The 25927-nt window shown below is 36.4% G+C and overlaps 8 protein-coding genes across 8 annotated transcripts; 4 read left to right on the top strand and 4 right to left on the bottom strand.

Moving 5' to 3' along the window:
* The first annotated feature begins 1146 nt into the window (after nucleotides 1–1146).
* On the top strand, nucleotides 1147–3277 carry LOC9327750 (pre-mRNA-splicing factor CWC22 homolog). The gene is given in 2 exon segments (XM_021012546.1): nucleotides 1147–2845; nucleotides 2848–3277. Coding segments are annotated over 2 exon segments (1590 nt in total). The 5' UTR covers nucleotides 1147–1510; the 3' UTR covers nucleotides 3103–3277.
* An 85-nt stretch (nucleotides 3278–3362) lies between these two features.
* On the bottom strand, nucleotides 3363–6706 carry LOC9327749 (DNA ligase 1). Its single transcript, XM_021012545.1, has 4 exons — nucleotides 5331–6706; nucleotides 5060–5235; nucleotides 4584–4807; nucleotides 3363–4495 (listed from the first exon to the last, which is right to left on the bottom strand). The coding sequence occupies exons 1-4, from the start codon at nucleotides 6490–6492 to the stop codon at nucleotides 3655–3657; spliced, it is 2403 nt and encodes an 800-aa protein (XP_020868204.1). The 5' UTR covers nucleotides 6493–6706; the 3' UTR covers nucleotides 3363–3654.
* A 668-nt stretch (nucleotides 6707–7374) lies between these two features.
* On the bottom strand, nucleotides 7375–9420 carry LOC9327748 (IST1-like protein). Its single transcript, XM_002891640.2, has 6 exons — nucleotides 9076–9420; nucleotides 8845–8977; nucleotides 8644–8747; nucleotides 8404–8548; nucleotides 8177–8320; nucleotides 7375–8093 (listed from the first exon to the last, which is right to left on the bottom strand). The coding sequence occupies exons 1-6, from the start codon at nucleotides 9114–9116 to the stop codon at nucleotides 7629–7631; spliced, it is 1032 nt and encodes a 343-aa protein (XP_002891686.1). The 5' UTR covers nucleotides 9117–9420; the 3' UTR covers nucleotides 7375–7628.
* Nucleotides 9421–9454: 34 nt separating this feature from the next.
* Nucleotides 9455–12000, bottom strand: LOC9330434 (C-type lectin receptor-like tyrosine-protein kinase At1g52310). The gene is made up of 6 exons (XM_021013508.1): nucleotides 11808–12000; nucleotides 11609–11715; nucleotides 11431–11485; nucleotides 10882–11313; nucleotides 10231–10795; nucleotides 9455–10149 (listed from the first exon to the last, which is right to left on the bottom strand). The coding sequence occupies exons 2-6, from the start codon at nucleotides 11693–11695 to the stop codon at nucleotides 9630–9632; spliced, it is 1659 nt and encodes a 552-aa protein (XP_020869167.1). The 5' UTR covers nucleotides 11696–11715; nucleotides 11808–12000; the 3' UTR covers nucleotides 9455–9629.
* Nucleotides 12001–13938: 1938 nt separating this feature from the next.
* Nucleotides 13939–15157, top strand: LOC9330433 (60S ribosomal protein L37-3). The gene is made up of 4 exons (XM_002894326.2): nucleotides 13939–14047; nucleotides 14143–14278; nucleotides 14724–14825; nucleotides 14925–15157. Exons 1-4 carry the CDS (start codon nucleotides 14045–14047, stop codon nucleotides 14969–14971), a joined length of 288 nt encoding a protein of 95 aa, XP_002894372.1. The 5' UTR covers nucleotides 13939–14044; the 3' UTR covers nucleotides 14972–15157.
* A 2964-nt stretch (nucleotides 15158–18121) lies between these two features.
* Nucleotides 18122–20642, top strand: LOC9330432 (proline-rich receptor-like protein kinase PERK15). Its single transcript, XM_021012342.1, has 8 exons — nucleotides 18122–18612; nucleotides 18705–19055; nucleotides 19124–19210; nucleotides 19318–19388; nucleotides 19468–19544; nucleotides 19634–19784; nucleotides 19859–20020; nucleotides 20120–20642. Exons 1-8 carry the CDS (start codon nucleotides 18255–18257, stop codon nucleotides 20417–20419), a joined length of 1557 nt encoding a protein of 518 aa, XP_020868001.1. The 5' UTR covers nucleotides 18122–18254; the 3' UTR covers nucleotides 20420–20642.
* A 458-nt stretch (nucleotides 20643–21100) lies between these two features.
* Nucleotides 21101–22603, top strand: LOC9327747 (ras-related protein RABG3d). Its single transcript, XM_021012344.1, has 7 exons — nucleotides 21101–21260; nucleotides 21368–21394; nucleotides 21469–21568; nucleotides 21744–21890; nucleotides 21988–22068; nucleotides 22158–22303; nucleotides 22404–22603. Exons 1-7 carry the CDS (start codon nucleotides 21208–21210, stop codon nucleotides 22468–22470), a joined length of 621 nt encoding a protein of 206 aa, XP_020868003.1. The 5' UTR covers nucleotides 21101–21207; the 3' UTR covers nucleotides 22471–22603.
* Nucleotides 22570–25612, bottom strand: LOC9330431 (protein disulfide isomerase-like 1-5). The gene is made up of 12 exons (XM_002891638.2): nucleotides 24919–25612; nucleotides 24662–24791; nucleotides 24393–24558; nucleotides 24173–24291; nucleotides 23981–24061; nucleotides 23810–23899; nucleotides 23632–23703; nucleotides 23473–23541; nucleotides 23281–23361; nucleotides 23048–23182; nucleotides 22916–22972; nucleotides 22570–22803 (listed from the first exon to the last, which is right to left on the bottom strand). The coding sequence occupies exons 1-12, from the start codon at nucleotides 25431–25433 to the stop codon at nucleotides 22708–22710; spliced, it is 1611 nt and encodes a 536-aa protein (XP_002891684.1). The 5' UTR covers nucleotides 25434–25612; the 3' UTR covers nucleotides 22570–22707.
* Nucleotides 25613–25927: the final 315 nt, after the last annotated feature.

The raw sequence follows: 25927 nt of genomic DNA, 5'->3' as shown, positions 1-25927 counted from the left end.
AAGAGATTCAATATGGACCAGGCCCACCCATTGAGCAGCCCAATGGTGGTGAGAAGCCTCGGATTGGATAGTGATCCATTCGGTCCAAAGAAGGATGAGGAAGAAGTTCTCGATCCTGAAGTGTCATACCTTAGTGCCATAGGAGCGTTAATGTACTTGGCTAGCCACACTAGACCAGACATATGTTTTGCCGTGAACCTCCTTTGCCTAAATTTAGTTCATGATCAACCCAAAGGCACTAGAAAGGTTTGAAGGAAGGTTTGGTTAAATTTTAAATTCTATTCTTCCTATGTTTGTTTATTTGGGTTTTATTCTATACTGATCTAACCAAAGAAGGTCTAGTTTGCTTTGGTTTAGTTTGTTTTGCTGATGCAGGTAAAATCAGATTATGGCATGGTCAATAGATAGGAACTACGTGTGGCTTGATCCCTTCCAAGGGTACGTAGGCAGCCTTCTTCAAGGCGCAGCTACTACAACATCAAAGACCATCATATGAGGAGACAACACGCCTGTATCGCTCAGCTCAAGGACGGCTACATCAAGGGAGATCGGACGAAGCACATTCTAACAAAGTTCTTCTTCACGCATGACTTGCAAAGGGATGGAGAAGTTCGAGTGGTACAAGTTCGATCCAGCGACAACTCAGCCGATCTCTTTACCAAGGCATTACCAACATCGACATTGAGGAAGCTCACGCATCAAATTGGAATGCGGAGACTTAAGGACTTGCAGGGATGACCAAAACAGGGGGAGTAATACGTGCTGTACTCTTTTTCCTTAACCATGGTTTTGTCCCAATGGGTTTTCCTGGTAAGGTTTTAATGAGGCAGCATCCCCAAGCGTATTACTGAGATCCTTTGGCATCTACACGGTTATGTCATCCAAGGGGGAGTGTTATAAACCACATGTTGGATGGACTCCATAACCGTGGACCTTATGCATATTCTAGAAGGCCCATGTCCATGTCCTAGAAGGCCCATGCCCATGTTCTTGAAGATTCTCCTTATGACGGCCTATATTGTACTTAGTGGGCTTTTGGGCTTTAGGGTTTACTAGCCCAATGGGGATTTGTCTCCCCTCATCATGTATATATATGTATCGAAATCTCATTCATTAATCAATAGAACAACACAGTTTACAACAGTGTTTAATTAGTAGGGTTTTAGTATTTTATTTGATGGTGTTAGTATTTAAAAAAAAATTTGATTTTCAAAATCCACATGTTCAACAAAGCATATGCGATAGAAATCAAGGAATGGATTACGAGAAACAACAAAGAAAACTAATTTATATACCTTTTCGACTTCTCTAATTAATAAATAAAATATTTTCCCCAAAATACAATCCCAATATACAAATATATCGTTTTCACTTCTCACCAAATTAAGTTTCTTTTAAGAATCAAAGCCCAACACAATTAGAATTGGAAGCCCATGAAAAAAACCTAACATGTATATACATAGAATTATCGCGAAACCCTAACTGAAATTTTTATTTTCTGTCTTGAGACATGGAAGGACGATACATAGTTCCTGCATTGAAGAAGAAGAACAAGTCTCACGATGTGGAACGCGAATCATGGGACGAGCTTCGCAGAAGAATCAATGGATTAGTAAATAAGGTAAACACAAACAATCTTCGTCACGTTGTTTTAGAATTGTTGGAAGAGAATCTCATAAGAGGAAGAGGTCTTTTATGCAGATCATGTATCAAATCTCAGATCGCATCTCCTCTATTCTCCGATGTCATCGCCGCTTTAATCGCCGTTGTAAACTCAAGATTCCCTTTGATAGGAGATTTGTTGTTGAGAAGATTAGTTTTACAAATCCAAAAGGCTTATGATCGTAATGACAAGCCTCGTTTATTAGCTGTTGTGAGATTTCTCGCACATCTTGTGAATCAGAGAGTCGTGAACGAGACTATCGCTCTTGAGCTTCTTTTAAAGCTTCTCGTTGAGCCTACGGGAGATACTGTTGAAGTAGCTGTTGTCTTTGTTACTGAATGTGGTGCTTTGCTTCAAGAAGTTTCTCCTAGAGGACTTAACCTAATTTTCGATAGCTTTCGTAGGATTCTTCATGAAGGTGACTTGGAGTATAGGTCACGTTGTTTGATTGAGTCTTTGGTTACTCTTAGGAGATTGAATTTTAAAGATCATCCAGCGATTCGTCCTCAACTTGATCTTGTGGACTTAGAAAATCAAGTGACACATGAGATCTTTTTCTTCGACGACATTGATCCAGAAACGTCCCTCGATGTTTTCAAACCCGACCCTGCGTTTCAGCAAAACGAGAGCAAGTACGAGCTTATGAAGAAGCAGATACTTGGGGAAGAAGATTTAGACCTAGAAGAAGAAGAAGAAGAAGAAGAAGAAGATAAAGATGATGATGATGATGATGAGAGAGTCATAAAAGATGATACAGATACTGATCTTGTCAATCTCAGGAGGACAATTTATCAAACCATAATGTCAAGTCTTGATTTTGAGGAAGCAGGACATAAACTGCTTAAAATCAGACTAGAACAAGGTCAAGAGATGGAGCTATGTGTTATGGTGCTTGAATGTTGCACTGAGGAGAAAACTTATCGTTCCTTCTATGGTCACTTAGCACACCGGTTCTGCCTCAGAAGCAAAGTTTACAGGGAATGTTTTGAGAATCTGTTTGTTCAGCAATATTCTATGGTACACCGATTCGAGACCAACAAGTTGATTAGTGTAGCCACCTTCTTTGGGCATCTCCTGGCCACTGACGCTCTTCCTTGGCATGTTCTTTCCTATGTTCAGTTAACAGAGGAAGACACGACTTCCTCATCACGTATCTTTCTCAAGAACCTTTTCCTACAACGTAACTCTCTGAGCTATTAGGAATTAAGCTTTTGAATGAAAAGCTTCATGATCCAACCATGGAGGAGACGTTCGAGTCCATCTTCCCAAAGGACCATTTAAAAAACACGTTGTTCTCCATCAACTTCTTCACCAAAATTGGCCTCGGGGGCATCACTCAAAAACTAAGACAGTTCATCGCCAAGCGCAAGGAAACTGATTCAGAGGAATCAAGTGGTGATGATGGGACGAAGAGGAAGCGTAGAAGAAAAAGAGGTTGATCTGTAGCATCTGTTTAAAGCTCTCTTGGATTGTTAATCTTTATTTGGCAGCTCTCTTGGTTTGATGATCTAATTTCGAAGCTGTTTTCTATTAGCATATACATAATCTTCTTTTTTTGAATCTGATGCTTTGTTTAAGACCAATTTATGTCAGAGGAAGAACATAGACTTGTCAGCTTATTTGGTCACACTAAATCGAAAACATCACAGTAAAGTTACAATGCCTTTGTTATTTATAAACTAAAACACACAATCCAAACTTTAATTATAAAACCCTTAGTTTGATGTATGATATAAATGGGTTTCACAAATTACAGAGATTCATCACTATACAAAATTACAAATGCAACTCTATTTCAATACACAACTTTTCTTATTACTCAACATAACAGTTCCTTAAGAATCAAACACTATGAATCTCAGATGTAACAAACCTTCTTATAAAACCCAAAACTTAATAAGAAAGCAATGATAAAGGTTTAGCTATACGTTGTATGTGTGTGTGCACTTAAATATTCAAGATCAAAGAAAAAGAAGACATTACTCTGATCTTTACAGTAGTTCTTTCGAACTCTGTCCCTGGCTAGGTTTCTGATGCCGTTCGCTTTGGCTTTGCCGCTTAGTCACATACGTAACAGCTCTATACATATCTGAACATGAATAGGCAACCTCGGACATTGCCTGAAAAAGCTCGGGGAGGCGAGTTCGAAGACTAGCCAGTGACTTCTCTCTAACTTGATGGCTTTGCCTGTGGTAAGCTTCTTCTTCTTCTTCCAACCTCTTCTTAATTTGTTCTACATTGAATTGCCGCACCATGACCTCGTCTTTATGATCGTTATCCGCTTCTGACCCCTCCGGATTCATCCCTTCCGGTCCTCTCTTCTGCATGTATTTATAGTACCATTCCTCAAACTGTCTGATTTTTCTTCCCAGTTCTTTTTTTGTCTCTTCGCATTTGTTTCTGAGATTTATCTCGTCTTCTTGCTGCTGCATTATCGTGCTTACAACCGCTGCGAAATTGATTATGGCAGTTCTAGCCATTTCGTCAGGGATTTTGTCTATACGGTCATACCAAGCGTGGAGGAGTTTTTGGATTGCGGGATTGGGAACTCGAGGAGGCGAAGATACTTTCTCCTTGAGTGTGCTTTCGATAGGGATGAGATTTAGCTTTAGCCATCCGCCGAGTGCTTTTATGTATTCTTTCTGATGATCTATCATCCTGCAAAACTGCGTGTGCCATTCTTGAACCACCGCCAAGAGCTGGATGGTGCGTTCGTGATGATGATCATTTGTTTCTTTCACCGCTTGCGAAACGTCTAGAGATTTCAAAACCTTTGAGATCTCAGCTTGTCTTTGATGATGCATTTGCATCATTTCCCACATCTTCCCCATCCTGCAAAAAAAATTTCCATAAAAACTCAAAAATCATTTTGTCTAAAACATCATCAGAAAAAAAAAATCTACCAAAGAAACAAACTTACGCTTCGACAAGGAGAATGAGCTTTAGGTATAGTTGTTCATCCCGAAGACGATTTATCTCTGAAACTGTGGAGTCCATAGATTGCATATCAACTATGTATCTTGTATGCAAATGACTAACTGCTGCTTTAGCTCTCTCTAATGAATCCGAGTGGCCACCTCGTTTCTTCACCCGATTTAAATGAGCAACCTTTTTCTGGTACTCGATCTTCATAAGTTCGCCAGCCTACATCCAACCAGAAGTTTATCCCAAAATCAGACTCTCAGTAGAAACATATGTCATCTTTGCTCATAAAACTACCGAAAACAATCAAAGAGACTAAAATCAAGTTCACAAACATAGAGACTTTTCTCAGAAGAGAAGATTACCCGAAAAGACTAACCATGGCTGCAAGAATCTTTCCTCAAAAAGAAAACTCTTTTAGCTACGCTAAACAAGCACAACCATTAAAAAAGAGACAAGTTTTGATATAGTTACCTTGACTTCGTCGTAGAGCTTCTTTTCCCATGCTAGTAATTTGTCAAGAACAGTAGCATGAGTTTCATTCTCTTCCAAATCGACATCATCTTTCCCATCATCAGCATTTGGTATTCCTCTAAACGATCTATTCCATGTAATTACACGCATCACTCTAGCAGAGTGATCAATATGTCCTGTCACAAAACAACACATCATCTTAAAATTTTAGCTAAACCAAACAATAGAAGATCATCTTGTTTCTCTAACAAATTATAGAAATCAAAATTACCTCGGTTATCGGCGAAATTAGAATGGTAATGGAGCCTAGTAGCTTCAAGCATCTTTGAAACTTCATGAGCACTTTCAGAAGCTTTCAAGAAACTATCATCAAGCTCATTGAATACATTCGCCAAATCCGTCGTAATTCTCACTCCTCTCCTCTCTCCGGGAATCCCTATCCCTTTACTCTTCTTCATCCCTCTCAAATTAGTAACCTTTTCCAATTCAACACTAACTTCCTCCACTCTCTTCGGTCTTTCTTCCACCGGTGGTTTCCGTTCAAGCACCGCCTCCTCCTCCTCCTCCTCCTCCTCATCTTCCTCATCTTCCTCCTCCTCCTCCTCATCTTCTTCTCCTTCAGTGACGACTGGTGAATGTGGTTGAGGAGGCACAGGTCTTGTTGGTTGTGGTTGTGGTTGTGGTTGTGGAGGAGTGTCTTCTAAAGTAGTTCCAGGCATATTCTCAACATTAGGGAAGAAGTAATCATAGAAAGGTTGTTGTTGCTGCTGTTGATGTTGATGCTGATGCTGACGTGGCGGCTGAATTGGCCGTGAATTCACCGCCGGAGGAGGTGGCGGAGCTTTCTCCTCCTGGTGATGATGATCTTCAATCGTCGTCCTACCTCCACGGCTTCTCGATTTCCTAACCAAACGATCACGATTCTCCAATTCAGAATCATCATCATCATCATCATCGTTATCTAGAGTTCCATCTTCTTCGATTCCGTTAAGTCCATTACCAGAAGGACCACCACCGGATCTACCGTTCATCTCCGGCATAGTAGCAGCGCGTTGAAGAGGAAGAGGTGGTGGAGGAGGAGGAGGAGGAGGAAGAGTATCAGGAATCGGCTGAGGAACCGCAGCGGAAGAAGAAGCGGTTGAATTAGAAATAGCGGCGATAGAAGAAGGAAGAGGAGGAGATATAGCAGTGGGAAGAGAAGAAGTAGAAGCGATTGCTGCGGCGGAGGAGGAGGATGAGTGATTAGAGACTAAAAATTCGCCGTGAGAGTAATCGGAAAGAGCAGCTCCGGTGTTTTTAAGAGCCATAGCGTAAGCTGAGTGTGCGGCGGCGAAAGCGTTACGAGCTGTGACGGCATCTTTCATCAACTGTTTTCGTTCTTTGCAACGAGTAACAGCTTCTTCGTTCTCGATCTTAGATTGAGCACAACCCATCTTCTTCTTCGTCTTCTTCCTCTCGAAGCTCTCTTACTTCAGATCGATCAGAGAAGAAGAGATAGAGAGATTGAAGAAACTCGAAAGCTTTAGAGTTAAGTTTGTAAAAAAGGAATAATGATAGAGAGAGAGAGTTGATACGACGTCGTTCCAGTTGTTAGAAAAGGCAACTAACGCTTTTTCTATTTAGTTAACTTTTTGGGTTAAGTTTTTCATTTTTCGTTGGGCTACTATCAGGGGAAATGACGTGGATAAAGTTAAAAAAGGAAAGAAGCGAATATAACGTTTTTTTTTTTACTTTTGAATTTTAATTTTTTTGTGGTATAAAATCTTTTGTATCAATCACTATTCAGTATTCACTAGTAATAGAAGGATCATAATAATGCATTCTTTTTTGGTCTCATATAGGATCTATCAATACCTATGTAGGATGATTGTACTCTCTCCGTTTTCGAATAATTGTCGTTTTAGAGAAAATTTTTTGTTTTTAATTAGTTGTCGTTTTTAGTTTTCGATGTAAAATTTATTACTTTTTATTTTTTATATTTATTTTTATTATGCAACTTGATTTACTATTAGTTAAATTATGTTTAGGTAGATAATAATGATATTTTTGTATTGAAAAACTAACAATATTAATAGTTTCTTACTTTGTGTGCATATAGTTAAAACGACAACTATTTGAAAACGGAGGGAGTATGTATTTTTTTTTGGGTTAATTCTTTGACTAATACAAAAAAGTTAGCCGACAAAATAAATGATAGTAAAAAGACGTATATAGCACAATAATTTCTTAACCAACTTTTATTTTTTGGAAGTAGACTATAGTTCGCTATAAAACAATTGTTTTGAAAAAATATGTCGGCTTGGAACAAAAGATTATAAAATATAACAATTAGTATAATCATAAGATTAAAATCGAACAAAAGATTTTTTAGGGGTCAGTTCTTCCATTGAACTTTCCCTTTTTTTCTGTGCAAAGATTCAACTACTGGACTAATTTACAAAGTCATAAGGATAATAACTTGACCCCTAGAAAGAAAAAAAGATAATAACATATTCAACGAAAATCTAATTAGTAAAATTAATTAGCAATATAAGCTTAACTACGAAGAGAAACCCTAATTAGTTTTCTCTTATCTCCGGTGCAGAGCTGCAAGTCGAGCCACCACATCATCATAATCAAGGAGCTTAGGTCTCTGAAACGACGACGTTCTCTCGTTCCCTCGTGTTGTGGAAACTTCGTTATTGCTTGTGCTTGTGAGACTCCTACCGCCTTGTATTCCAAGTAACCTCGAGTTTTCTTGATCAATACTCTTGCTATTCTCTTCTTTCTCCTCTTGTGCTTTCTCATCGTTTCCAGCTCCTGGAGGAGTGATTATTCCGTAAGGTAAAATCTTCTTCCTCTTCTTCTTCCTTACAGATTCTCTTCTTAGAGAACTCGAGCTCGAGCTTGAACTAGAACTCAAACTGCCTTTGGACAATGAATCTCTTCTCCAACTCTCTGAAAGAACCGATTCATCCTCGCTTTGGTCATCTATCATACTTTTCTCTGTATCTTTGTTCAGATAATCTGCTCTTGTCTCGACCTTGTCCTTAATCTAAACCATTTTCAGACATTAGAACAACAAAAGCTGAGAGATTGATGTTTTTTCTCTAATCAAATCCAGAGTACATATTTTACCTGCAGAGCTGAACTCTCCCTGAGCAGCATTATTTTCAGAGGTGTAGGATCCCAATTGATCGAAAACTCATTCGCAACATCTTTCACTGTTTGAATCTTGAGTTCCCGTGAAGGAAGTCTTCGCAATTCAGTTTTCTCAACGAGCTGCAAGATTCAAAAAGACAGATAATCTCAGTGCAAGAAATGTGGCAAAAAGATTAGACAATGTAGTTCAATAATAAACCAACCTCATGATTTACAGATGAAGCAATGAAAGTCCCAAATCTACGCGTAAACACGGCTCTAAGATCTTTAAGTTCAGGAACATCAGGAACCCATGCCGTTGCATATATCAAAGAGGAAACAGCTTCTCTGCATTCTTCAGGACATTCCCTAAAAGTGAAGGAAACAAAATCAAAAACATAAGTTAATAAATTATGAGACCTTTTGGTGTGAAATCTTGAGATTAATAGTAAAAGTAAAAAAACCTTTTCTTCAGCATTAGTGAGAGATTTTCAGAGATACAATCGCAGAATCGCTCGATGAGATCGTAGCACGATATTATTCTAAGCTCTTCGAGTAATAGTTCTGTCTGTAGTAACAAATAATTGACAGATTAGGAACAAAATACTTAATAATACAGAGAAAGCTTAGAATCATAATGAAAGAAAAAAAGAAGTGTTAATTACTCTTTTATAAGCTTCAATATCTTGGCCATTATTGAGGAAATTCACAATATCTGTTTTATAATTTTTAACCATTGCAATCCTTTTTTTCCTCACTATATCAAGCCTAATCTTCATGTAGCTTGTTGTAGATTTACTGCAATTCACCAAAAACAAGGATTAACTAAAATGCTCAGAAACATATTCAAAACCTAAAAGTTAAAACTTCTTTAAACAGAGTGACAAAAGACTAACCTTTTCTTGTAGAACTTGGGTTTGAAGCACCAAAGAAACATCTTGTTTTCGATTTCTAGAGGCAAGATGATGGTAAACAAACAGAGCAAAGCTTTATATGAAGATACAGAAGAATCTAATGGATGGTTTAGTGAATGGAGTTGAAGTAATACTCAGAATCAGAATATAGCAAAATCTATGAAGCAAAGTAACAAACCAAGAAGTTTCCTCTTAAGAGAAATATGTAGATACAAAAGATTGAAGACTTTCCTTGAAATGCTTTGGATATGGTCTTTATATATTCTCTGAAGCTTAGTTTTTTATTAGTTACTAAATATTAAAAATGTGAAACTTAGAGGACAAGCTTAAAATAATAGAGAACTACTTAGTTAACAAGGACTTTAGATGCAATCCTATAAACTTCCAAAGAACTTTCTCTAATACGACATCGTTTTTGGCTATAACATTTCTTAACTTTTTCCATAAAAAGTAATTTGACAATGAAATGTCTCCTAAGATTCGATTATACAGTCAAACAAAAAGTGTTTTATTGAGACTTATGTTAAGTAATTTAACTACTTAATCTCTAATGGTTGGACCAATTGCTGAAGCTGATGAACAACATGTGACATCCTTGGACGCATTGATGGCACATTTTGAGTACAAGAATAAACCAAGTCCACAACTTTCTGAACCACACTTGCTTCCGGTAAACCGCACGTTATAACCGGATCAAGAATCTCTAACCAACGGTTTGCTTGAACCAATGGTGTGGCCCATTCGAATATGCTCTGCCATCCAACTGAAGAATTTACCGCTTGAGTTGGTCTACGACCGCTCACAATCTCAAGCAAAAGGACTCCGAAACTGTAGACATCGCTCTTCGTGGTGAGCTCGTTTCTGTATACGTATTCGGGTGCTAGGTAACCGTAGGTTCCACCCGCCATTACGGTTCTCTCTTGCATTACTTCCCAAGGGACGAATTTTGAGAGACCAACGCCCATTAAATGAGCTCCAAACTCCTCATCAAGTAGCACGTTGCTTGCTCGGATGTCGCGGTGCACCACTTGTGGCTTGACCTTGTCGTGTAGAAACCTGTTTTTTCCACGTTTCAAATAAGTTAGATTGCAAAATAAAATCAAGTAACAGTAGATATTAGTAAAAGATTGGACTTACGCGATTCCTTGGGCAAGAGTTGTGGCGATGTTCAATCTCATGTTCCAGTCCAAGCTCCTACCACCTCTAGGCACATGGTGTAGCCATCTATCGAGCGGTCCACTAGCTATGAACTCATATACAATGAAACGTTCTCCGTGATCATAGCAACAACCTTTGATGGCCACTACATTCGGGTGATGAAGTTTAGCCGCTCGTCTAATCTCGGAGTAGAATTCTTTCTTCCTCTGAAAACTAGACCTTTTTAGTCGCTTAACCGCCACTTTAGTCCCGTCTGATAAACCACCACTATAGGTTCCACCAGTTTTCGCATCCCCGGCCAGACGGTTTGCTTCACTGAAGTTCTTCGTCATTGATCTCAGTTCTTCACTAGTGAAGATCTTCCATGACGGAGGAACTACTGATGATGAAGAAGCTGGATTTGATACTTTTCGTGATTTTCGGCGTTTTTTGCTTCGTTTGTAGACAAGGAGCCATAATATGATGGCAAATGTGGTGAAGAGAATCAAACCGCTGACAACGGCGAGGATAATTAGATATTTGTGACAATTGCGACATTTGATATCTGCAAAGAAGAGAAATTAGACAGATTAAGATCTCTCTGGAGACCAAAAAGAAGAAAGAGAGAGGTAGTAATAGAGAGGCCATTACCAGAATCAACAGCGCAAACGAAAGCATGAGACGCATTACATCTTTCACCAAAGATTGGTGCTGAACCGTTTGTCACGGCTATACAGATATTAGCACGACAAGATGAACTGCCATTGCCATTGCCACAGCGGGTGCGTAATGGCACTTTAGGAAACAAGGATTGGTTCCATTGAGGAGTCTTAGGATCGGACCAGCTCCAACGGAAACCGGAGGTAGAAGAATTCAGACTTCTTCCTCCAATCCAACAACCACTAACATTTCCAATGCAAAGTTTCTGAACAAAGCTGAGTTCTTTGCTCGATGCAACCGATGCCAAGTGACCACCATAAGTTCTACAGAACATTTCTGACTTCTCCCATGTAGTGGAGTTTCTAAAGTAACCATAGCATTTCGTTTGGTTCAATCCAATGATCCAATCAGAAGGGCAAGAAACTGTACATAGAGAATCAATAAACACTAAATTAATCTCATACATGTTCCAAAGACAATGAAGGAACAATTCAACTGACCAAGAAATCAGAATTGTAAATAAAGTTGACAACTTTGTACCTCTGTGAGAGCTTTTCTTGAAATTAGTTGCATTTTGAGTTGATTCACTTGATATCTGAAAAAAAACATATTTTAAAACTTTATAGATCAAGTAAAGAACATATATTATCACTTCAAAATTTGTTAAGAAGATTCAACCAAGTTCAAGAACCCTAATTCTTGAATCTTTTACACTTACAGTATCCAAGGACGCGAGACAAAGCAAAGTCAGACAAGAAATCAAGAACAGAGATCGTTTCTGACAAAAAACACACTTCAGCTCCATAGCTACAGCTACATAAAACCCTGAAAAATTTAACGAATTTAGTCTCAATTAGACAAATCAGAAACCCTTATATGCAAACGAGAAGAAGGAGAATCGGGAAAATGGAAATTACCGTTAAGTCATAACATCTGAAAGAAAGACGCAGACTTTATGCTGGAGAATTGAAGCTTTTGTTGCTCAGAAGGTTTTTTTTTTTTTTTATGTGTGTGTAACTGGTGAATTGCAGAGTCCCGACAGAGAGAGAAAAAAAGGTTTTAATGGCGAATTTATTGGAGGAGACAGTAGACGGACTTCGGACAAGTCAGTGGGTAGTTCGGAAAATGAAAAATCTTACTATTTTTTTGAAAATAATTTTGGCCCCTAAATTATTTGATTTTCCAATTTCTCACCCTATATTATCATAATGTTACTATCACAACCTGAAACCTAATGTTCTTTTTTTTTTTGTGTGTGAGATAATTCATCCGATTCTCATGATTATAATAAATTCACAATTTATAAATCTATTTTAGCTTTTAATGAATACCTTGGAAAATATGGTGTATTTTTTAGCTTAACTCTTAGGGTTAATTATTTTTTTAGGTTTTACGATTTAAAATTTGGGGTTTATGGTTTATATTTGGACTATTTTTTCAATTTCTTTTTTTAAAGTAGATTGTTTTGATATAAAATCTAGAGTTTATTTATAATTTTAATTATTTTCCATAGTGATTTTTAGGCCTGGACGTTTGGATATTCGGGTCGGGTTTTTCGGGTTTAGAAAAATAAGATCCGTTTGGGTATTTTAAAACTTCGGGTTTGGATGGGGTTCGGATCGGGTATTTCGGGATCGGATTTGGGTTTACCCGAAGTATCCAAATATTAAAATTTTTGTATTAGATTCTATGCAAAGTATTAAAAAATACTCAAAAAATCTATAAACCCCAAGTATTTTTTACCTGAATCTAGCCAAAAGTAGCTAAAACACCCGAAAAAATCTTAACATCTGAATAATTTAGGCACTTAAGTTATTACAAGTATAAATATTACTAATATATTATAACTATGTACTTATATTTCGGGTATGTTCTGGTATTTGTTCGGATTCGGGTTTGGGTGGGATTCGGGTTCGGATTTTTGGGTTGTGAAGTTTAGAACCCGTTCGGATATTTTAAAACTTCGGGTTCGGGTTCGGATTACATTTTTTGGGTCGGGTTCGGATATTTCCAGGCCTAGTGATTTTTTTCTCTTGTTAAATTAAATGTTTTTTTCCCCATTTTTTTTTGCCAAAAAATGTAATATGATAAGAGTGTCTTTAACATTATAAAAATAGAAAACTAACATAAACATTTCAGAAAAGATACGATAAATTGGACAAGATAATCATTGCCATCGATTATAAATTCACGGCCGGTTAGCCTTTCTACTTGAAGATTCCGGGGAAGAAGACCACTGTATAAGAGTAAGATAGAGACGGAGGCCACAGGATGTGCCACCACCGCAGCCACTAGATTCACCACTGAATTTAGTAATGAAACAATAATCACCTAAACGACACAAAGAAATTAAAACTAATCCATCAAAAACAAACTCATCAAAATCTTAAGAAAAAAGTGATCAAGTCCATGACATGCATATATAGACTATTCTTGTATATAGTATTCCGTCTTAATCTCCTATGCATGTGAAAGTATAACATCGACTTGAATATGCTACGAACGAGGGTCTTTTACGTGAACCATTGTTCTTGGTTCATGGTGTATTTTAATACAAATTGTTTTTGTAAAAGTAATAGAGGCAAAGAGAGAAAAATGTACCATGAACGAGGAACGATGGATTAATGGTTTCCTTGACTTGAGAAAAAGGTTTATGACTCTATCGTGTCCAAAATCAAAACCTTCTCTTGACGATCTCTAGTGACCTTCCTCTGAGCTCAAGAATGTTTTAAAGGAAAACAAGATGAAAAAAAAAGGAAAATAAAAAACCCGTATAACCGAAGACCAAAATAAAAGAAGCTTTTATGATACTTACTTGGAGGACAAAACCACATTTATGGAACAAATTGTTCCCCAAGTATTTCAAGTCTTGAAATTTGAGACTCAAAATCACAAATTTACTTTTAGAGTTATTATGATTGAAGCCAAACAAATCGGTTTGTGGTTTTCGAAAAGAGTCCAACACAAAAGGCTTATTAAATCTAAAGGCCCATGGGCCTGTCTTAATGATCCAATAAACAATTCAGAACCCTAATAAAAAGAAGAAAACCCTAGCTTTATATAAACTTTTGTTGACCTACCGTCGTCACTTCCTTCTCCTGAAGCCGGAAACCTTAAGGTTTTTATCTGGAAAAAAAAACTCGCATTCGCTTCAATGGTGATCCACAATTCTCTCTCTCTCTATCCCATCTCTATGCTTCATTGATTTCATTTCACTGATTTGGTTTATCGATTTGTTTTTGAGATTCTCAGGGTAAGGGAACGGGAAGTTTCGGAAAGAGAAGAAACAAGAGTCACACTCTCTGTGTCAGATGTGGCCGTCGCAGTTTCCACATCCAGAAGAGTCGTTGCTCTGCTTGTGCTTATCCCGCAGCTCGCAAGAGGACTTGTACGATTCTCTTCTCTTCTTTTCTCTCATTTTTCTTCATTTCAATTCGTTATATAGTATTGCAGATCCATTGATTCTCAAAAAGAATTAGGGTTTTTCTGAGATTAGGGTTTGGTTAAGGATTGAATCATTCGTTATTGCGTCTCATTGATTCTTCAATTATACTTGAAGGTTTATTTTTTTCCGTCTAGAGCTTCGTTAGGCATATGAATTCTAATTATCGATGAAGAACAAATAGCTTATTTAGATAAATCTTTGAGTATAATTGAAAATACTATGATACTTTAGTAAGAATTTACATAACTTTGTGAAGAACTTCTCTTTTTCTTCGAAATCTAGCTATAAATTCCACTGTCTTCTATTCGGATTTTGTTATTTGGCATTTGTGAGTGTGTAGAAATTCCACTGTCTTCTATTCTAATTGAGAGTGTATTGATGTTGTTAGACAACTGGAGTGTGAAGGCAATCCGTAGAAAGACTACTGGAACTGGAAGGATGAGGTATCTCCGCAATGTTCCTCGCAGGTTCAAGACTGGTTTCAGAGAAGGTACTTTATTTCACCATTTCCACTTAGTTTTCTTTCATTCACCAGTGTAAAGGAATGGGTCTTTATGATCGAGTTGTTGTACATTTTTTTCTTGCTTAGGTACCGAAGCCAAGCCAAGGAACAAGGCAGCAGCTTCATCAGCTTAAACTGGTTTTTGAGCATCAAGGGAGAGAGAGTAAAAACTTAGATTTTGGCTTGGCTCTGAGTTTGTTTGTTCACAAGATTATTATTTTTAAGTACCTGATTATGACTTCCTCTTTGTGTGCTCTTTACTTTTATAAAGTTTTGGACTTGGATGATATTTCAATTTGCAAGTCTTTTTTCTCTATTTATGTATTTCGTGTTACTGCTAATCATTATGGTTCTTTATCAATTGTGTGTCCATCCGAGCGATAAAGACTGACAAACTCATTAGGGGTTTGATCATGTCCTGGAAATTGAACAATTGAGTAGTTCCTTTTCAATTTTCAATTGTTGAAATGAAATTTCAGAGTCTGTTCTCTTAAATCCGTATTCTTAGGCTCACTAACATTCATAATTAAGCTGAGTAACTTGCAATTTTGGTTTTAGGAACTTTTGTGTTTGTATATGTATAATCCGATAATAGGACTTACAGCAGAAATTTTGAGATTAGGGTCGAAGATGAACATATATTTGACGTTTGTATAATAAACTCGAGCCTCTAGTTTCGATAAGTGAGCTGAGAAGATGGCCTCGTAAATGGGCTTATGAACGAAGAAGATGGACTTGTGAACTGAAAATATGGGCTTTTGAGCTGAGAAGATAAGCTTAAGAGCTAAGGCCCAAGGAGATGAGCTTAAGGATGACCACGGTTACGGTTTATTAACCCCGGGTTACGGTTATAAAATTTTTCTAACCGTAACCTTAACCGTTATATATACGGTTAAAACGGTTACGGTTAAATACGGTTACAGTTGCAACGGTTACGGTTAAGTACGGTTACAGTTATTTAATTATTACGATACGGTTAATATCAAAGACAAAAGTTTAGGTATTTTTAACCTTTAGAATAAAAATTTAATAATGATAATCAAATAATATTTATTTTACAATATATAATATATGTAATTATGTACTTTAATATTTATAGTTAAATAGCTATTTTATTATGTTAAGTAAACCAACGAATAACTAAATCAATGGTAATAATTATAATAATTGAGTTATTATTTTATTGACATACGTATTCCAAACAAAACTATATAAAGGATGCTATGAGAATTAAGAAACGATTACGAGAGTAGAAATAATAACTTGTAAATTATTTATGATTTGATTTGTGGAAAATGAGTAGTGGACTAGTGGAGTGGTTTAAATTTAGTAGTGGGCACATTGAACCATTTAAGGCACTGCTTTGGTGAAATAATTATGTATTTTAGGTTTTAACTGCACGGTTAACTATGTGGTTAACCGTGCGATTAACCGTACGGTTGACTAACGGTTTTGCTACGTTTACGGTTAATTAACTGTTACGGTTAGTATATTTTTTAACCTTAACTAATCTATTTTTACGGTTAACGGTTACGGTTTTATACGATTACGGTTCGATTACGGTTGAGAAACGGTCCAGTTACGGTCCGAAATACGGTTACGGTTAGCTTTTGGTCATACCTAGATGAGCTCATGCAAGAGATGGGTTTCTCTTATATCTACGTTTTCTATGTTTCGGTGTCCTCGACGATAAATTGGACTGCGACCTTGACGAATGCGTTGATTTTATCAATTTTCCATGGACTAGAAAATCGGCGGTTATAGTCTAAATTTAGAGGTTGAAGTGGAAAGAAGAAGTAGGAAGGTGAACAAGAGATGCAAACGGGCTGGAGTTATCTTCAAGACCAAATCAATGAAATATGGAAAAGTGACAATGGAACCTCAATGCTTGATATTTTTTTGATAAGCATCGACATCGTCTTAAGGATTTTGCATTCAATTTCGAGAGGATCACAATGATGAGATCAGTTGGGAACGTCTGTAAAATCCCATATAATCGTATTTTCTTCCTCGTCTTGAACATAACAAATATTACTCTACATAACTTAATTGTTAGGAGTAAAGCGTATTTAACCCATAACGAGCCAACAAAAACAACCAGTATGTGAAACCCAAGAAAAAATTAAATGCATTTCTTTGTTGACTCTTGGTTATCACAAAATGGTTAGCCTTGTGTGCTCTTTTGTAATTTACATGCACTTTCTACTCTTTAACAATTTTTTTTTTTCTCTTTCTTTTCTTGTCAAAAAGTAATTCTTTTTCGTTATTATCGTTCTTCTATCAAACATATGGTTCTTGATAATTGCTTCCATTGATGACTACACACTTGTCGTCCGTACCCTACCACTTAAATTGATTTTGATGTAAATTAATGATAAACATCACCAAACGTAATAAATCGGGTATCTGGCTGGCTTTACCGTGTACAATTTATTGAACAAACTATAAATAGAAGGAGAAAAATATACCAAGATACAATAGTTGGAAAACTATGTGGAATTAGTTGTTCAAAGAATACAATTCTTCTAAATTTGATGGGTTAGATACAATCCCTAAATCAAAGATTATTACAGTAACTAGTAGTATGTGTGTTCATATCCTTTTTTGGTCCCTTTGATTTTTTTACCTTTAAAGAAAAACTAAATACATACAATGTGAACATACTTATGTAGTAGTGTTTGCTTTTATACAGTAGTAAGTAAAAAATTTGTTAGATAAATTTAAGATAGACACATTATAATGTTAACTTATAAAATTAATTTAATTTGGAGAAATAGTTTTTATATACCATAAAACAAATTTTAGATTTTAAAATTCCGTAGAATTACATATTGTATATTGTTGAAAAAAAAGTTTTAATTATAAAAATTAGATGTAAAAGTTGTTTTCATGAGTTTATCTAAAACAATTTTACTGCGGATTGGAAAGTCGGATTGAAATTTCACTACATTAATTTTTTTTTGGTTGGATTAGTTTATCCCTAAAATTAGTCAAACTTATAAATATAGATTAGTTTAGTCCGTATAAAATAAGTCCTAATTTGACATTTGGTGTTGAATTATCCAAGATCATAGAATTTTAAAAAACTTTAAGACTTTTGACCAAATTTTTTTAAAAAGTTTAAGACTTATATGGTAAATTTTTCTTAAAAACTTGTAAAAATCATTAGTAAATGTTATTATTTTAAATTTAGACTTTAATATTAAATTTTGGAAAAAAAAAAAAAAAGACACATAAGATGTAAGAATTTTGAAGTTTAGTTGATGGTTGGTATTGGTAACTGAGAAACAGAGTGACGAGAGAATTAAAGAGACAGTTGCCAAAAGACACATAAATCTCTCAAGTGGGACGGGACCTACCACATGTCTGTCCTTTTCTTCATTCTTCTTCGTCTTCATCTTCGTCTTCACTTCCGCCATGAGAAAAACCAAATCATCATCATTTTCCGATCTAATGTCATCGTCTCCGTTCCCTTCATTCTCATCTCCACCGGCGCCGGAGTTTCTTTCCACCACACAAAACACGGCAACGTCGCCAGCTCCGTCTCAGCCATCCATCAACGGACCTTCTTGGCTGTCTCCGTTCCCGGAGACGACAACAAACATTGATGGAGGCTCGCGAAATGTAGCATTAACTGGACTTATTACTGGAGTAGTTCTCGGAGCTACGTTTGTCCTAATCGGAGTTTGTATCTTTGTCTGTTTCTATAAAAGAAAGCAGAGGAAGTTGAAGATGAAGAAGAAGAAAGATCTTGAAGCTATACTAGCTCCCAAAGGTACTTCATTTTTATTTAGGGTTTATTTATTTCCAAAGATTCAATCTTTTTTATGAAATTATCAATTCCTCTGTTTTTTTTTTTTTTTATAGAAAGTAGTAATAATCTTCAGCAATGGGGTTCATCAGAGATTGGACACAACTTGTTTACATATGAAGATTTGTCTAAAGCAACTAGTAACTTCTCCAACACTAACCTTATTGGACAAGGTGGGTTTGGTTATGTTCATAGAGGAGTTCTTGTTGATGGAACTTTGGTTGCTATTAAGCAGCTTAAAGCTGGAAGTGGACAAGGTGAACGAGAGTTTCAAGCTGAGATACAGACTATCAGTAGAGTTCATCATAGGCATCTTGTTTCTCTTCTTGGTTATTGTATCACTGGAGCTCAAAGGCTACTTGTTTATGAGTTTGTGCCTAATAAAACTCTCGAGTTTCATTTGCACGGTGAGTTTGAGATTAATGGTTCGCGTGAATTCTCGCTTTTTCGTTTAAACTTATGGTGATGTTTGTAGAGAAAGGGAGACCGGTAATGGAGTGGTCCAAGAGGATGAAGATTGCTTTGGGTGCAGCTAAAGGATTGGCATACTTACATGAAGATTGTGAGTAATGTTCTTCTTGTCTTTGAGTTGTGTACAACATTTGTTTTATGAAGTTTGTTGTTTGTTGGTGTCACTTGTTAAAGGGGTTTTGTTTTGTTTTGTTTCAGGTAATCCTAAGACAATACACCGCGATGTCAAGGCTGCAAATATTCTAATTGACGATAGCTATGAGGCGAAGGTATTCTTGATCTTGTAAAAACTCTTATAAAGATTTTGTTTCAACTGCACTACTAATAATGTTGAACTTGGTTCATCAGCTAGCAGATTTTGGACTCGCCAGGTCTTCTTTGGACACTGATACTCATGTTTCCACTCGGATTATGGGAACATTCGGGTATGAAGCGCTCTTTCTATATGCAACCATTCAACCATAAACAACTAACAGTCTTTTGATTTCTTTCTTGTGATTTTTTCTGGATGAAGTTACTTGGCTCCTGAATATGCATCTTCCGGGAAACTCACTGATAAATCAGATGTCTTCTCATTTGGAGTGGTGCTTCTTGAATTGATAACCGGACGCCGTCCTGTTGATAAATCACAGCCTTTTGCTGATGATGATAGCCTCGTTGATTGGGTTGGTTACTTTGTTTCCTTTACCACCAAATCCTCAACTTTAATAAGCTACTAATTATTTCCACAATGCTCTAGGCGAAACCTCTGATGATACAAGTTCTAAACGGTGGCAACTTTGATGGTCTTGTTGACCCGCGGTTAGAGAATGATTTTGATATCAACGAAATGACGAGAATGGTTGCTTGCGCTGCTGCTAGTGTCCGTCATTCAGCCAAACGCCGCCCAAAAATGAGCCAGGTACTATGTAGCAACATTCGACCTCACACACACTAGGATAAAAACCGATACTTTGTTTGTGAGTTAAACTTGGTGTCATTGCTCTTTGGACAATTGCAGATAGTTCGAGCATTTGAAGGAAACATATCTATAGATGACCTAACAGAAGGAGCTGCCCCAGGACACAGCACTATCTACAGCTTAGACGGGAGCTCGGATTATAGCTCAACACAATACAAAGAAGACTTGAAGAAATTCAAGAAAATGGCTCTTGAAAGCCAGACATTTGGTAGCAGCGAATGTAGCGGTTTGACTAGCGACAATGGTCAGAACCCATCAGTCTCGTCTAGCATCACTGAAGGCCAACGTACAACGCAAGAGATCGAACCGGAGATGAAAACCAATGAGACAATAAGTTAAAAACAGAGGATTCTTGGTAATATAGTTAAGTCCAGCATTTTGGGGTAGGTTTAGGTGTAAACAAACACATTATTACGCGCTTTCACTTTTATTTTCTCATGTGTGGCTCTAATCAAAACTGTCCTGAGCCTGATTTTTGCACGTGAATATTATTTCTTAGAGATTTGGTGTGTAGATATTTAAAAAGATTCAATCAAAGCTAAGACTTTATGATTCTTTATTATTTTTTGGCCTTGATATATTATTATTTGAGAGGAAATTATATTTATTTAGTCTCTTTGATATTTTTGTAAAGCATGTATTTTTTGTTGTCCATGCAACTTTGAAGGAAAAAAAAAACACACTAAAAGTCACTAAATTCTTTTGTTATTTTGCAAATGAAATCCCATATAATACTCAATTAACCGATTTTAAATTCAGGGAAAATAATTTTTTTTGTAAGCATGGTGTTGATTATTGAAGGAACATTACTACATTAGTCAATGGTGATTAAAAAACATTTGAAAAAGTAAACATAATTAGACCCATTAGACCGTTTGAAGATTTCTTTATGTAATAATTAATCACTTTCTAAATTTTTTATAATAAGATTAGTTAATGACTAATAAAAGGAGGGGTAATTTTGGAAAAATAAAAGATTTTTAAAATAGTGTATCTTGCTGTTATTTAGCTAATGAAGAAGAAGAAGAACCAAAAGAAAGAGAGATTGAGAAAGACAAAAAAAACAGAGACAGTTTCTTCGCTGAAAAGAAAAACCAAAATAGCTAAATCCCTAAAAGTTTCCGTCAATGTCTTCTCGCCGGAGAGTTCTTCTTAAGGTTATCATTCTCGGTGATAGCGGGTAAATCGATTTGAAATTTCGATCTCTATATGTTTTTAGATTTGATGTGGTTTTATCTGTCCATTGAATGAGATTTTTGATCCTTTGTTTTTTTTTTGTTTGGCCAGGGTTGGGAAGACTTCGTTGATGAATCAGTATGTTTCTGAAATCCAGATCTATGTCTCTTTTTACTTATATAATGTGTTGATAAAAGTTCTTTTTTTTATAGGTTTGTGAATCGAAAGTTCAGTAATCAGTATAAAGCGACGATTGGAGCAGATTTTTTGACTAAAGAGGTTCAAATTGATGACAGAATCTTCACTTTACAGGTTATCTTTGCTCAATTCTCTGAATGAATCAAACATTTTGATTCTTAGAATATTCTAATTGGGATCATAGGTTCCTAACTTTATTGGGTTCATGTTTTGGCTTTGTGAGTACCAATTTATGTGTGTTTTCTTAGGGGAAAATACACTCTTTTGAATCTCTTAGTACATTATACAGATTTGGGATACTGCTGGGCAAGAAAGATTTCAAAGTTTGGGAGTCGCGTTTTACCGAGGAGCGGATTGTTGTGTTCTTGTGTATGATGTCAATGTTATGAAATCTTTTGATAATCTTAATAACTGGAGGGAAGAGTTCTTGATTCAGGTAATACCTCTATCTAACCATGTCATTTAATAAGTTTGGGAATATCTTTGCTTATAATCTATAAATGTTTCATCGTCTTCATCGTGTCATTGTTTAGGCTAGTCCATCGGATCCTGAAAACTTCCCATTTGTCGTGTTGGGTAACAAAACTGATGTTGACGGTGGCAAGAGCCGAGTGGTTAGACTCTATCTTCTTCATCTTCATTTCATGAATACTAAAAGTGTATCTAGAGTTTGGTTTCGATAAAGTTATCCCATATTTGTCAGGTTTCTGAGAAAAAGGCAAAGGCATGGTGTGCATCTAAAGGAAACATTCCTTACTTTGAGACTTCCGCCAAAGAAGGATTCAATGTAGATGCGGCTTTCGAATGCATAACCAAAAATGCATTCAAGAATGAACCTGAAGAAGAACCGTAAGTATAACTATATCCCATACACACATATCTTTTGGTAGATTTGCATCATTTTAAGTCGTCGTAGTCTTATCTTCTGACCTTCTCTGATACCTCGCAGGTACCTTCCCGACACCATTGATGTTGCTGGAGGTCAGCAACAAAGATCAACAGGGTGTGAATGCTAATCAAGCAAAACTTTGTTGCAGATATATTGTTTTGTTTGGCACATTTGATTTTGTACCAATATATTATAACTTTCGGAAATGTAATTTCAGTTCATTGAATTACAGATTGTAATGAATTGGGTTCCTTTTTTTCTTTTGGATTCCACACAATATCGAAATCATGTAATGTCACAAAAAATTCTCATCTATGATCTCTCTCTTTCTGTTTCTTATGTCTACATTTCCTCAAACGTATGACTACAATTCATCTTTAGCAGATCCATCCTTTGGTTTCAACTCTTCGTTGATAAAAACAGCCATGTCCTTCGCGCTCAATTTCGTTGATAGCTTTAACTGCAAATAAAAACGGGTAAGATACATTACGTAGAAGGCTTTATAAGCAAAAACAGAAGTAATGATGTCGAAAAGGGCTTGAGCTAGTGAGCTCTTTCAAAATGGTTATTACCGGTTTCTCCTTTTCGCCAGATTTGTAGAGCAAAATCATCGGATATTCATCATCAACCTGTCATTAACAATCAATAAGATTATTCCGTGTTTCGGTAATTGCCAGTCTTGTTGCAGGGTAGATTTGACTCACCTGTAGTTTAGTATGCTCATTTGCAGATGCATCAATTCTTGCAAAAACAAGCTTCTCAAAGCCTTTAAAATGCTTAGCCAATTTCTCGACTTGTTTGCTCAGTGCCTCGCAGTTCACGCACCACGGTGTATGTACCTGTTTTCGGTTTCAACCACAACATCCATAGTTTTAATGTCGGTTTCAGTTAGTTAAAAAAGTTTGGTTTAGCAGAAAGGTTATTCAGGATAACAAACCTCAAGAATAACATTCTCGCGGCTGTTTAGTACCAACTCATCAAAAGTCTTTCCTACCACAGTCACTATGCTTGCGTTATCCTGCAGATGCACCGGGTCATTTGAGCTTAGCTCGTAAATGTTCCAAGTCTCTTCAGACTCGACAATATCCCAACAAGAACATCAAAACAGGATTCTATATCTCATACTTACATTATCTGGAACTGGCTCTGACTTATAGTAACGTGAAACAGTTCCATGAGCAAGTCCTGAACAAAACTCCTAAATTACCAATCGAAAAGAGGATCACATGAATCAGTTACCATATGAATATTTGATAGGAAAAGAAAAAAAGGTAAAGCAAATTCATACTTCTATATTGTTTGGTGATGGAACTGATTCGAGCAAATACTTGGAGTTCAGGTTGTTATCAAAAGCAGCAATCTGTTGATAAAAAACTATAGATTAGTCCCACATTGGCTTGTAGCTTTATTATCAGTAGATCACAAAGTGTCGATTACACATACGGAAACAAGTATCAGAAACTTACAACAGTTTTATTCCCAGCTTCTATTCCGAATAAGGTCAAGAATGGCATTGCAAGGTTCTCATTTGTTATATCGACATATATAAACATAAGCTGCAAGAAAAGAATAAACAGTTAAGAGAGAGTCTAAACACTAAATTTTGTCTGGTCTTTAAGATAGCGTAAGAGAATTACCTTCGATTTAAATTTTCTTGCAATATCTTCAAGAGGCTGAGAAAGTTTCTGAAAGTCATCAGCCTTGGAGAAGAGCATAACCTAACGAAGGAAGAAAAAAAACCGAATTACGATTAAAACATAATCAAAAGCAAACAAAGATAGAACAAAAACTGGTAGCAGATACAAACTGAAAACATAAAAACTTCTAACCTGAAGCTTAACAGGACTAGAGTAAACCCAAACAGTATTGGTTTCAGTCAATTTTGTAATCAACGGAAACTTGTTGCTGCCTAGAAACTCCAATATCTTCTCCATTTTGTAAGATCCATCTGCATTGCAGACAGGTGTTACCGCTTCTCACGATATAGATAGCAGGAAAAAAAGATATAATAACAACAAGAGAGGTCTTCAAAATCAGCAGCAAGCTTACCATATACAGTGTACCTTTCAGCCTCATTTTTAACCATCCCAATAAACACATTATTGGTTTTAAAGTCAGGAAAAAGAAGTTTCGCAACATCGCTGCCGCTTGTTTCTACAAACTGGATTTCGTCATCTGATTTTGCAGCTTTAAGGAATTCGTTATGTTCAGAACCCTAAGCATACAAACAACACACATATCAACACTTACATTCAAAACCAACTCTACACTAATGATTTCCAAGGCTTCAAAATCTACATTTTCGATATCCGAAATACCTCAAACTTCTCAAACAGTCCAAGAACAAAAGTATGATACTTGTTCAGAAATCTCTGAGCTTCATCAACTGTATTAAGTGTAATGATTGGTGCACCAGTCTTCTTTTGCACCCAAATGACTATATCCTCTCTGAAACATTGACCAAAACATATATCATAAACGATTCAATCAAAATCCAATCAACTACAAACCCAAAATCAAAACTTTCTCACTAAAGCCAGAATTGCCAACAAAGAAGCCAAATTGGGGAACTTACGCAGAAGATCCACCATTGTAAGTCTGAGAAGTGCCATTAACAAAGAGAACAAGCGTAGGGAAGCCCTTAATCTCAAGCTCCGATGCGATCTTCGAATACCTATCACCGTCAATCTTAGCCATCAAAATCGGACTACCTATCTCCTTCAAAGCCGTTGCAGCCTCCGCGAATCGCGGCATAAGCTCCGCGCTTCTTGCGCACCAAGGTGCGTAACCTAGAACCATCAAGAACTCGTTTCCATCGATCACTCGCTTCGTGTTATCACCGTTGAGCTCTAGTACGATTCTCTGAGCTTTGCTCACTGTTTCGGCTTCTGATTGTTGCTCAAGTCGATCTTCTTGTAACTGTTCGTCTACTGCTAGAAGCTGTTCTAGATCGGAATCGGATCCGGGTTCGTTTGCTTCGAGATTGGTATCGGGTGATGAGTACGCGACGATGATTACGAAACTGAAGAGTAAGAGGAGAATGAAGGTAAAGGTGGAGACTTTAGAAGTGGGTTTTGAAATTAACGACATTTTGATTATGGGTTTTTCTTCGTCGGAGTTTCGACGGTGATTGATCGGAGAAGAGAAGCGATCGTCGTCAAATGAAAAAGCCTCAAATCTCACCAGGATTTACGGCGGGAGCCAAGAAGACTCACATGTGTTAGTCAAAAAGAAAAAGGAAAATTAAATTAAAAATAAATATTGTTGCTTTTTGCAAAGCAATTGATATATGAAAATTATGAAATATTTAAGAAATATTGTTTGACTAATGTTTTTAGGATTAGATAAAACATTTAGTATTGGAAAATAGTAAATAATGATAAATAATCAGAATATATAATGATAATTTGCAATTTCATTTTATTCACAAAAGTAAGAAAAAAAAACATTGATAAATTGTCAAATAGTTATGGCAATACATTATGATGGTAGTGTTTTAAAAAAATGATGGTGGTGTATAATTACTAAACTGAGGCATGCATTGTAGATTTAGACAATTTTTTCCCTAAAAAATGATGGTGGTG

The sequence above is a fragment of the Arabidopsis lyrata genome, assembly GCF_000004255.2.
Source record: "Arabidopsis lyrata subsp. lyrata unplaced genomic scaffold ARALYscaffold_1, whole genome shotgun sequence".
Classification (NCBI taxonomy): Eukaryota; Viridiplantae; Streptophyta; class Magnoliopsida; order Brassicales; family Brassicaceae; genus Arabidopsis; species Arabidopsis lyrata.
This window is presented reverse-complemented; position numbering and strand designations above follow the sequence as displayed.